The sequence below is a fragment of the Bufo gargarizans genome, chromosome 4, assembly GCF_014858855.1.
Source record: "Bufo gargarizans isolate SCDJY-AF-19 chromosome 4, ASM1485885v1, whole genome shotgun sequence".
Lineage (NCBI taxonomy): Eukaryota > Metazoa > Chordata > Amphibia > Anura > Bufonidae > Bufo > Bufo gargarizans.
The window spans coordinates 46,437,311-46,450,334 of record NC_058083.1 but is presented as its reverse complement, the minus strand read 5'-3'; the positions used below and the strand labels follow the sequence as shown (position 1 = coordinate 46,450,334).

The 13,024-nt window shown below is 43.6% G+C and overlaps 1 protein-coding gene across 7 annotated transcripts in view; it reads right to left on the bottom strand.

Moving 5' to 3' along the window:
- NCOA1 (nuclear receptor coactivator 1) overlaps nucleotides 1-13,024 on the bottom strand; it is a 337,419-nt gene that overhangs the window by 16,921 nt on the left and 307,474 nt on the right. For 6 of the 7 annotated variants that reach the window (XM_044289126.1, XM_044289125.1, XM_044289128.1 and 3 more), the window contains 2 exons: nucleotides 3,263-3,430; nucleotides 907-1,027 (listed from right to left, as the gene is read on the bottom strand). In XM_044289126.1, the coding sequence (XP_044145061.1) occupies nucleotides 907-1,027; nucleotides 3,263-3,430 (289 nt within the window). The remainder of the gene's footprint in view (nucleotides 1-906; nucleotides 1,028-3,262; nucleotides 3,431-13,024) is intronic. The other variant, XM_044289131.1, reaches the window with a different exon arrangement.

Sequence of the window (13,024 nt, the reverse complement as noted above, 5' to 3'; positions counted from 1 at the left end):
AAATAGCAGGTCGGCTGTGCAATGTTTTGTGCTCTCTGTCCTCAGAAGACCCCTCTGATGAGGTAGAGGGATCTGCACATACATCTCCTCTATGGCTTTATGTGCCTTCCGGGCTCTTGCTATTATAATGCAGTTGTAGGCGGTGGAGATATTATAGAGCGAGGCTGTCCCGTGCAGTAACGAGGCGTGCAACGTGCTCCTCTGAGCTTCATTCTTTACGTTTCCTTCTGCTGGATCTCAGGCTGTAAAGGACAACATATGTTAGGGGCCCAGCTAAGGGTTGGGACAGACCTACACAACACTGCAGGCTAGGCGGGGGAGGACATAGCTCCCCTAAAGCCCTCAAGCTTCTCAAATACTTATTCAAAAATGTGTTGTCAGAATTTAATCCGACATCTGAAAATAATTTGCAGAGGTCTTTGCGGCAAGGTGCGGCGAGCTGGGCTCTATCCGTTAAATAATTGAGGGTTACCCTTGTCTTTAAAGGGCCCACACTGTAGAATCCAAACTCGGAGATCTCGTTGCTCCAATAAAGTCGTAGTGTTTTTGCTTGAAATCCATGGAGGTCTGTAGATCCTATTGGCCTGAAAAGGGATCCCGTCCACCCCTGGACCAGTTCAATATGCCCCATGAAATATAGGTTGTCAAAATCATGCTGATCCTTAAAATGATGCCTCAATCTTCTACTTCAAAGGTAACTCCATCTGGAGAAATGTCTCCAGTGTTGGTGGGACATCTACCACTATCTATACTGCGACCACCTCATGGAAAATCTATGAAATCATGACATGGGATCTTGGCATCCAACGTGTGCAGGACTACAGTCAAAACCAGTGGCCATATGATCATAAAACCTTGGTCTACCCCTTTAAGAAACGCAATCTTTTATTTTTTGAGGTTACTCACTCTTCCTGTGTGTTCGGAGTCACACGGTTCAGTAAAGTCAAGCTGTCCGACCAAGGCATCTGGTCAGCAATCCCCGACTGTCCAAACTGATCTGCGATTCCCAAGTCTGAGTCTGGCAGACCTGAAGATATAAGAAATTAAAAAGAAAACCGATCAAGCTGGATATGCAGTGGACCGCATAACGTACAACTGGTAGCACTTGTTATGGTTTTTGAGGCTGCAATGAGAGGACCAGCCATTAGGTGGCAGTGAATGCCATTACTGCACATGTGGTTGCTATGATTTGCAGAGTTTCCAGGTCACTGTAAACATATCAGTGAAATAAAAAAAAACTAAAAGTTGTCACAAGTAAAAAAAATAAAAATTTATAAAAAGTTGAACGGAAATTCCATCAGGTTACTACCCTTTAAATAGCCACAGGAGGACACTTATGGTAGCTACAAGCTGTGCATATAAAGAACGTATATAATTTATATACCATTCATAGCCATACGATCAGATCTTGCAATATTTTGACTGGCCAATGAGTTGACCAACTTTTAAGGAATTCACAACTATGGTAGAGAGGTCGGGAGAGCCAGACCACCTAGACCACAAAGGATCAAACCCACCAGGATCCATCAAAGATCCATTAACTGGAAATACTAGACTGCTCCTTGACATAGGAACTTATTTCGGGTGAGGTGATGAGGAAAATTTGTAGGTCAACTGAGAAACCTTGTGGGAACTTCTTAATTGCTAAATTTGTGTCTTGTACTAGGTGGTGGCATCTAGCACTAGGTGCAACGATATCACACCAGGTGCTGTTTTCTCATGCAAAATCCCACTCCAGGTTGCACTAGAAGGAACAGTCTTCTCTTAGTTAGTGCCATCTGTTTTCTCATTAAGTTCCATACAAGGTAACACCATCTCAGAATAGATGCCATCTTACTGGACTAGGTGGAACACTCTCACACAAGACAGGCGTCCCTATCTCACCATCTGTCAGAAAGCTCTCTCTCTTGTGCCACTGACAGGTATTACAGGGATTGTCTCACTACAAACATTGGTGGCATATTGCTAGGACCCATGTCTATCTCGAGAACGGAGCGCCCAAAGTGAAGGAGAGTGCACCACGCGTGTGCAGCTACCCTCTATACATTTCTCTAGGAGTAGTGAAAATAGCCAAGTGTCGCACTCAGCTATTTTCGCAAGCCCCATAGGAACGAATGAAGAGCGCACTGTGCAAGCCCGGCCACCACTCCACTCACTTCTGCCAGAGTGCTCTGCTATCTCTGAACTTCTAATAGAAGTTTCACTGGGCTGCGAGAAGTACATGGCCCCCCGCAGTAGGACCCCCACCGATCTAATAGTTATCCCCTATAGTGTAGATAGTGGATAAATTCAAACAACTGGAATATTAAAAGGTAGCTACCTACAGGTGGCACTAGAGAGACAGAAGGAGAGCTCATTTGCATAGTTCTTCCCAGGGAGCATTGCATGTACTGCCTACACCAGCTGGATCTCCACAAGGAGAGCCAGTACCTCAGTTGCACTACTGTACAAGATGGCGTTCTCTTGTTCGGTCTGGTGGTTGGGTGGGTGGTTGGATAGGGAAGCCCTAGCATTACCCGCAGTTTATGCAGACCTTGCATAGTACCAAAATACAACCTGCTCCTCTTCATTCTCGGCCCATAAATTTAAACCTGTTGGAAGCTCTTCTTTCCCTCCCTAGGGCGACATGGTGCTAGGGAGACGGTAACGCAAACATATGTACCTTAGTCACATATCACATTTCTATTTAGCTCTTCATATGCAAACCGTGCTAAGGAAAACAGCTTGGAGATGTCAGGCCGGGGCCCCGCGTGGCTGGCTCTGTGTTCAGGCACTTAACATGCATATTATACAAGATGTCCTAATGAGACGGGACTGTATTTACACACATCTGCTGGCACAATTAACTGCAGGCGATTAATTGCAGATTTATAGGGACATGAAAGAAGATAAAGCCTGCGCTTCCCTCACAGAGAGGGGGTAAACCTGTGGCGGAGCCCTTATGAATGCCCCTGGTGAGGTGTAAATCTTGGGGGAAGGGAAGCAGACTGCCCAAGAAAATTCCAGGGGATAGGTGCAGCATGGGAGAAGTCTTGGTGACTGGACAGAGACGTTGTGATAAGAAAGGACAGGCATACATACTATAGATCACAGGTGGTAGGCAAAGAAGACGTGTTGGAAGATATTAGCATTATGGGCAGTTTGAGTTTTGGTTTGGCTTGTCAAAGAGAAGAGGTAACCCACCATTGCCCCAAAGATTGGGATATTAATATTCCCTCGTTGACAGTTACGTCCTGCTATATAAGAAATTGAGTTTACATACCAGGATCTGTCTGAAATGTTGGCGCTCCGGGTAAAACTCCACGGCCCTGTTCCGGTGTCAGTCCTGACCAGGGACTGGTGTCAGTATGTGCAGGGAATGGATTTAGTTCCGGGTTTAAGGACTCACAGAATTCAAAGGGAAACTGGGTTAGGTTGACGCCATTGAAATCTAAGGAGTAAGGAACATGCATGTGTGCGGTTAGAGTCATGCCAGGTACATGCAATATCCATGCATCCATCCTACTATGCAACTTCTGTTGAATGCAAGCAATAAGCCTAGAACAGAAATGTTGCCCCCATACCCTCATCCTATAGTAGTCCGTGTTGCCCACCCCCTTCCTAAAATTCTTTAATTTAAGGAAACTTGGTCAATGTCTCCACCTCCCAAAATATATCTACCAGATGTTCATGTTCCCATTCTTGAATGTCCAATATCTTGACCATTTATGAAATCTAAACCATTCATTAAGCCCGGGAAGTTGATATTTGGCCAACGAGTGTCTTACGACACTGGTTAAATCATTGGGATCAAAAAGGTTTGGTGAACCCCAGACCACATATATTGGTGTGGATGCCAGTTAGGTTGTTCATGGATGTACAGTATTTACACACATATAGGTGATATGTAATGTTCTGAGCTCAGGAAACCAAGGCAGGTCTAGAATGTGGATATTAAAAATGGGGAATATAGGAAAGAGAGGAGTATGAATAAACTAATTAAACTAGTGACAGGGTGCATTGTTCTAGAGACTCTCTGTGTTATTCTGACATTGATCTGGAACTTTGGGGTTGTTGTTGTTGTGGGTCCTTATCTACAGTGTGGCATTACTAAAGAGGCCCTACTGTAAGTCTGTCATGTACTAGAATCATGTTACCAAACTGCCCTTGTTCTGGAAGCCAAAAGGTCGTTCTAGCATTGTTTGAGAAATGAAGAACAAGTATAAAATTCTTCAAGAACCTTGTTGTTATCAATAAGTCATAGTTCTGGAACTCATTTGCTATTGTGTCACTGTACCATTGGTTTATAATTCTTGTATCAGATTGTCATTGCTCTGGAACCCTATAGTTAGTGTGAGATTAGCCTGGGCTCCTGATCACAATATGACATTGTTCTTGAACACTGGTGCCAGTAGTTTTTTTTTTATGGAATCTTAAGATTTAATGTGGAGCTATTCTGAAGACAACACTGCATGGTTTTGGAATCTTGGTAATATTGTTCTAGAACGCTGGTGTTGCTGGTTAGTCTAGAACCTTTATGTCAGTGTGTTATAGTACTAGAATCTTAGCTAAAATAATATATTCCATAACTGGAGACACCTGCCATTCAAAACACACAATGTCCTAACTGAATGACTTCTTGGTGCAGGCTCTGTAGTCTAGGTTTTGTGGTGCAGGCTTCCAAGTATGGCCACTGTAATATAGACTATGCGGTATATGATCTTGGTGTTTGCTCCATGGTGTACATTCTTTCATGTAGAATCCTTGGTATAAGCTCATTGGCATAGACTTCTTGTTCTAGGCTCCACTGTGTAAGCTCCTAGGAGCACATGCTGCAGTTAAAGTTCCATAGTGTATTGGTCTACTTGGTATATAGTGTGGACTGCAAAACAGACTTGTAGCATAGACTCCATAGCCTAGACCAGGTGTGTACAACCTGTTGCTGGGGTCCATATAGCCTGCAATGCTATGCTGTGTGGCCCCCAACCATCTAGACCAGGGATGGCCAACCTGCGGCTCTCTCGCTGTTTTAAAACTACAATTCCCACTATGCCCTGCTGTAGGCTGATAGCTGTAGGCATGCTGGAAGTTGTAGTTTTGTAAGAGCTGGAGAGCCTCAGGTTGGCCATCCCTGATGTAGACCATCTCTCTGACATATAGTTTCCATGTCAGAGAGATAAGTAGTGGTACACAGTTCAGCAGCAGGGTTGGGCAAATACTCATGCAGCAGTCTGGGTCTCCGTATATCAGAAGAATGTGGTCTCCTGGCCCATTTGTCACTCTAGAAAGTAGTATATGAGCTACAGAGGTGTCAGTCTATGCACGTGGCTCTTTTCATCGTAGTTTATCGGAGTTGTGAAATGGTAGGCCGCTACCACAACACCCATAATCGTCAATGGAGGGAGCCACATGCCTGTACATTCGCCTGCTATCCGATGTGCGAATGGGTAGAAGGGGACTCCAATTCTCCAGATAAGTATGTGTCCTGGAAGAGGAACTTTTATTATGGCATAAATGTGTCAGATGGAAATCCCCCTTTAAGCTTTGTTGTTGCCCTTTGGAGTTGTTCAATATGACAATGTGGCCTTCGGACCAGTAAATGTTGTGCAACCCTAGCCTAGACTCTACGTAGCCTAGTCTCTGTGGCATAGACTCTGTATTGTGAACTCTTTAGTATAAGCTCCATAGTGTGGGTTCTTTAGTTTAGACTCCTTAGTATTAGCTCCTTGGTGTAGACTCCATGGTATAACCATCATGGTGTAGACTCCTTAGTATTAGCTCCTTGGTGTAAATTCCTTAGTATTAACTCCTTGATGTAGACTTCATGGTATAACCTTCATCGTGTAGACTATGGTACAAGCTACTTGATTTAGGCTCCTTGGTATAAACTTTTTGGCGTTGACTCTTAGTATAAGCTTCATGGTGTAAGATCGTAGTGTGGACTCCTTAGTATAAGCTCCATGGTGTCGTTTCTGTAGTGTAAGCTCTTTACTATTAGCTCCTTGGTGTAGACTCCATGGTATAACCCTCACGGTGCAGATTCTGTGGGATAAGCTGCTTGGTATAAACTCCTTGGTGTAGACTCTTAGTATAGGCTTCATGGTGTAGGTTTGTAGTGAAGACTCCTTAGTATTAGCACCTTGGTATAGATTCCGTGGTACAACTTTCAGGATCTAGACTCTGTGGTATAAGCTCCTTGATGTAGGCTCCCTCTTGTAGACTCCATGGTGTAGGTTCTTTAGTGTAGACTCTTTAATTTTAGCTCCTTGATGTAGACTCTATGATATAACCTTCATGGTGAAGACTATGTGGTTACTGCAACTTGATCTTGGCTCCTTGGTATAAACTCTTTGATGTAGATGCTTACTATAAGTTTTATGGTATAGGTTTGTAGTGTAGACTGCTTAGTATTAGCTCTTTTGTGTAGTTTCCATGGTATAACCTTCTATGTGTTGATGCAGGTTCCTTCGTGTAAAGTCCTTGCTCGTATGTTACTTTATTGGCTTTTTGTTTTTTTTCAACCATTGCAGTAGAGCACATAGCCTTGACCTACATGAATACCTGCTACAAGACAACTCTCAGTCTGGTCTTAGTACAAGAAGGTTCTTCTGTTTTGACACCTCAGCTCACTACACAGCTTGTTAAAGAGAACCTATAAGTGCCTCCAAGTTGCTGGCTGATGGAGGCCTCAATGAAGCATAGACCGAGCTGTCACCAATCACTCATGCATAGTAGGTGTTGCTGTGATAGGGGCCATGAGATGCTGCCTCAGTTTCCTAGGGCTGAGTGACATGCTTCTATAGGACTATGTCAGTTGTCGTCCTTGAGAGTTGACAGCCCAGCAGTGGGAGAGGTGAACAGGCTCAAGTCCAGACATCCTTCTGGCAATCCCTATGCGTCTTACAAAGTCCATAAAAACACAGGCAGAATATGACTTACAGTCTCTGCAGGTTTAAGTTTGGATGTGGCCCAAGACTGCTCTCTCCCCCCCCCACCTCCGAACATGAAAAAACTTGCCCAAAATTCTTTAAACATTCCTTGCTGCTTATTCTCACCCGTTAAGATCTTCATATCAACTCTATTAACCTATTGGTGGACCGAGAGGAGAATATTAGGTCTGAGAATGGTGACCTACAGACTACGTAAAAAGGCGTGATCAACTCCAAGTAGCTTATCAAGGTGGCCCTGATGGACAGAATGATTTTTAAGTTGTTATCTTTGCAGTTATGGTGGCAAAAAGACCTGTTCTTGTCTGTGGAAATTCCTATAGGTCCGTGTGTTCAGTTTTGTCACCCACTAGACTCTCTAATTGATGGTGGGCACGTAGGATTGACATACTGTACAACTTTTGGACAATATAGACTTTCTTTGAAACTTCTACAGACTACTCATATTAATTAGTATTACATCCTTTTAGAGCTCATGCACACAAACGTATTTTCATTTCAATGCGTCTGCAAAAAAACCAAAAAACGGAAGTTACTCCGAGTGCATTCTGTATCGGTATGTCTGTATTTCCGTTCCATCAAAAAATAGAACATGCCCTATTATTGTCCGCATTACAGACAAGGATAGGACTGTCTATTAGGGGCCAGCTGTTCCGTTCCGCAAAATACGGAATGCACACGGACGTCATCCGTATTTTGTGCAGATCCGTTTTTTTGCTGACCGCAAAATACATACGGTCGTGTGCATGAGCCCTTAAAGAATCAAAGTTCAATCAAATCCCTGCAATCTGTCTTAATGTGTTGTGAAGAATCTTTGTATTACGGTTGCCTAGCAACCACCTAACTACCTGTTTGGTGACCACCATTCTAGTACATGTAACCACCAGACTTTATGTTTTCTCCTTTCAGGTTTATGGACCATAGAGGCAGCCCATTTGGTGGTTTAGAAGAAAGACAGAAGGTCTGGTCATGGTTGGTCCCATCCCCTTTCCTGTTGAGAGCTGTGGAGGACTCACATCTGCTTAGGCTCTTCAATATTAGCAATCTTAGGAGGGGAGAATCGTCATAGAAAGATGAGGGAGAGGGCAATTCATGGTACCCAGCAGCATAACGGGAGGTGGGATTCACTTTGGTCCTTGCTATGGGGCTCCTTTAGGTCTCATTAAAGGCTCTTTTTCACGGACCCGCAATACCATATGTAACCTGTTGTGGCGCTGTTTCTGGAAGAAAGCAGCCATGTTTTTCTCACCCTGGAGAACCTCTATCACGGCATGATACCAGCACATACCAAGTAGTTTTGTCATGGGACCCTGTAATCAGTTTGCCTCACAATTTTGCAGCGCAAACTCCCATCCGGGACGCATTGAGACTTTCTGTGTAAATATTGGCCGCCAGCACGGCTCTCATTTGCCTGCAGATTTGTATGGCTCTACTTCATCTCATCCTCCGCCAGCCGAGCTGTTTGTTTGCTCTACGGAGGAAAAATCAGGATACGACTGCAAGGAACAAATTATACTGTACAGTATATACAGTGTGCACGGGAAAGCGATCAGAGACCCTCAAAATTGCTCTTAATTAGGATTGCAGAATTTCTCCGACGCTGTATGGATTCTGCAAAACTGAGCCGAATGTGTTGGTCATTTAAAGAGGAATACCACCTCAAATGATCGTACTGACGTGGGTAAATATCATCAGTGGGGTCCATAAACTGAGACCACCCAACGACTCCCAGGTAATCAAAGTGACAGTACTTTCAGAGAGTGCTCACAATACAGTGCACTCTACATAGAAGGGCATTCTAATAATGTAACAATTCTTAAAGGGGAATTCCATCTTAATTTACCCTTCTGATAAGTTAAAGGGGTATTCCGGTTACTTTAGGTTATCCCCTATCCATTCATTTCTATGGGACTCCCGGAGATAGCAGAGTAAAGCTCTCTGCTATTTCCGGAACTCCCATAGAAATTAATGGAGAGGCTGCACGCATGCGCAACCGGCTGCAAGGCGGCTGCAGGGGGTACGGGGCCCCTGTTCTCGTGATTGGTGGGGGTCCCAGTGGTAGGACCCCAACTGGTCTAATAGTTATCCCCTATCCCGCAGAATCCGGAACACCCCGTTAAAGGGAATATAAGTGGAAACCCCGCGACTCTCCACATGATACCTGTAATGGTCCGGATACTTTCCAGCATTTTTCTTTGATATCCATAGCAATAACATTGCCAGTGCCACTGCTATGTGGTGCAAAATGGCCTACTGGGCTCTTTCGGTCAGCTTTCATCACACAGCGTACAATTTTCAAGACCTGTGCTTGCAATCAGTGAATGAAAACTTTCTTGTTGAGATCCAGAAGCAAAAAACCCCATGCAGATGTAATATTTTATAACAGATGAGGGTCTATTACAACAATTTTATGCAGTCTAGACAGTTAAGGTTCTATTCACATCTTGTTTTTTAGCTATGTAGGAGGCGTACGGCCAGGAGTATTCCCAAAGAGGATTGTGTAGTCTGAGTGCAATTGTAGCAAACTCTTAGCTGTAAGAACCACTAAGTCTGCATGGATTTTCAAGTAAACAAGAATGTTCCCATTCCATGACAGCAAGCAAAGATCCTGATAATGGTAAAGAAATGAAATTAAATACAAAAGGCCTTTTTTTAAATCAAAACTGTACTTGTTATTCACAGCAACCAATCAGAGCTCAGCTTTTATTTCTTAAGCTGCTCTAGAAAAGTGAAAGCTGAGCTGTGATTGGTTGCTATGAGTAACAAGGCTTATTTTTCTGTTTGACAGTTTCCTGCAATAGTCATGGGGGAGTAACACTGTCTTTGTTGCCCATAGCAACCAATCAGAGCTCAGCTTTCATTTGCTAAACTGCTCTGGCAAAGTGAAAGCTGCTCAGTGATAGGTTGTTATGGGTAACAAGGCCTATTTCCCTGTTAGACAGTTTCCTGCAATATTCATGGAGCAGGAAAACTGACTTTGTGCCCATAGCAACCAATCAGCGCTCAGCTTTCATTTCTTAATCTGCTCTGGAAAAGTGAAAGCTGCTCAGTGATTGGTTGCTATGGGTAACATGGCTTATTTTCCTATTAGACAGCTTCCTATGAGAGTCATGGGGCAGTAAGACTTTCTTTGCTGCCCATAGCAACCAATTATAGTTCAGTTTTCATTTCTTAAACTGCTCTGGAAAAGTGAAAGCTGTGCTGAGGTTGGTTGCTATGGGCAACAAAGATAGTTTTACTATTACACAGTTAAATGGCTGCTCAGTCAATCAGACTTCTCCTAGTCATGGTCTTGTGGCTAGTGCGACCCCAGTGGCCGGACCCCCTCCGATCTCACGGATAAGAGATCATTGTTGGAGGCCTAAGCACCCCCTTAAGTTTGTAATTTCTTTAAAGGGGAACGTTGTGAGAACACATATCGGAGAGATTTCTGTATATTTGTCCGACTTTACACGTATAAGATCGGCTATGGACGCAAGCAGATGGAGGGGCTCTATAGCCATGATCTGCAGTCCTCCCGGTGAATTACGACCTTTCGTACAGCAGCCTTCAGCCCCCTGCACACAATCTATCAGCAGCCTCTTCCTCCCTCCGCTGCCATCAATCACCCTCATGTCCTCCAGTCTGGGCCAAAATGAGTATTAATGCCGATTCCTCTTAGCAGGTCACTCATACAAATCACCGCAGCAGCTCCATGAGATAAAACACCCCCGGGGTGACAGATTTATGGTGTCATCGCTCAGGGGGTGAATGTTACACAAACCATCCAGGCAAGGCCGCCATCACTTCCACATAGGCCTAGAAAAACAATCCCAGCGAATATAAATCCTGGACTCGTCCTCTCCTGTCCACTTCTTAAAAACATCTGTCTGACCGCAGGTCAGTTTCTGGGAAAGTTAGGTGAGGACCAATATGGCCGCTATAACAGCTCCTACAAGGGGGTTCTTGGCCAGTGTTGCTATTCTTCGGCCAATAATGCAGTGACGAGGGGGACGGTGCAGACGTATAATTAGCAAAACTTGCCGTTCAGGGGCTTGGGAAAGCTGGTGACATCCCCTGAGAGCGCTGCTGCGTGGCCATATTGTCACTCAGCTTTCCCAGGAACAGAAAGGCTAAACTGGAAGAAGGACGAGTCAAAGGCTTATATACTACGCCAGGATTTTCTAATTTTTGAGGGCATACAGATGTGAAATTGGAATCTAAACCTACATGCTTCCGAAAATTGAATTCTCCCAAATCGGGATATTTTAGCCCGGTCCTCAGAACAGGCGCTTTGGGAGCAAATTTGCATAAACTCTGCCCCTTTATGGTCCAATTTATGGGACTGTCCTCCCAAAATCAGGACTCTTGACATTTATGAATATATTATTGGGTAACTACTGATTTTTACTTTACTACTCTACACACATCCAAAGCTGCATTCGCAAGTCTGATGGTCGCTCATATACAGACGTGGACAAAATTGTTGGTACCCTTTGGTCAATGAAAGAAAAAGTCACAATGGTCACAGAAATAACTTTAATCTGACAAAAGTAATAATAAATTAAAATTCTATAAATGTTAACCAATGAAAGTCAGACATTGTTTTTCAACCATGCTTCAACAGAATTATGTAAAAAAATAAACTCATGAAACAGGCATGGACAAAAATGATGGTACCCCTAGAAAACACAGAACATAATGTGACCAAAGGGACATGTTAATTCAAGGTGTGTCCACTAATTAGCATCACAGGTGTCTACAACCTTGTAATCAGCCATTGGGCCTATATATATGGCTCCAGGTAATCACTGTGTTGTTTGGTGATATGGTGTGTACCACACTCGACATGGACCAGAGGAAGCAAAGGAAAGAGCTGTCTCAAGAGATCAGAAAGAAAATTATAGACAAGCATGTTAAAGGTAAAGGCTATAAGACCATCTCCAAGCAACTAGATGTTCCTGTGAGTACAGTTGCACATATTATTCATAAGTTTAAGATCCATGGGACTGTAGCCAACCTCCCTGGACGTGGCCGCAGGAGGAAAATTGATGACAAATCTAAGAGACGGATAATCCGAATGGTAACAAAAGAGCCTAGAAAGACTTCTAAAGAGATTCAAGGTGAACTTCATGCTCAAGGAACATCAGTGTCAGATCGCACCATCCGTCGTTGTTTGAGCCAAAGTGGACTACATGGGAGACGACCAAGGAGGACACCATTGTTGAAAACGAATCATAAAAAAGCAAGACTGGAATATGCCAAACTACATGTTGACAAGCCACAAAGCTTCTGGGAGAATGTCCTGTGGACAGATGAGACAAAAATCGAAGTTTTTGCCAAGGCACATCAGCTGTATGTTCACAGACGAAAAAATGAAGCATATCAAGAAAAGAACACTGTCCCTACTGTGAAACATGGAGGAGGCTCTGTTATGTTCTGGGGCTGCTTTGCTGCGTCTGGCACAGGGTGTCTTGAATCTGTGCAGGGTACAATGAAATCTCAAGACTATCAAGGAATTCTAGAGAGAAATGTACTAGCCAGTGTCAGAAAGCTTGGTCTCAGTCGCAGGTCATGGGTCTTGCAACAGGACAATGACCCAAAACACACCGCTAAAAACACCCAAGAATGGCTAAGAGGAAAAAATTGGACTATTCTAAAGTGGCCTTCTATGAGCCCTGACCTCAATCCTATTGAGCATCTTTGGAAGGAGCTGAAACATGCAGTCTGGAAAAGGCACCCTTCAAACCGGACACAACTGGAGCAGTTTGCTCATGAGGAGTGGGCCAAAATACCTGCTGAGAGGTGCAGATGTCTCATTGACAGTTACAGGAAGCGTTTGATTGCAGTGATTGCCTCAAAAGGTTGCGCAACAAAATATTAAGTTAGGGGTACCATCATTTTTGTCCATGCCTGTTTCATGAGTTTATTTTTTTACATAATTCTGTTGAAGCATGGTTGAAAAACAATGTCTGACTTTCATTGGTTAACATTTATAGAATTTTAATTTATTATTACTTTTGTCAGATTAAAGTTATTTCTGTGACCATTGTGACTTTTTCTTTCATTGACCAAAGGGTACCAACAATTTTGTCCACGTCTGTATGGGTAGATATGTT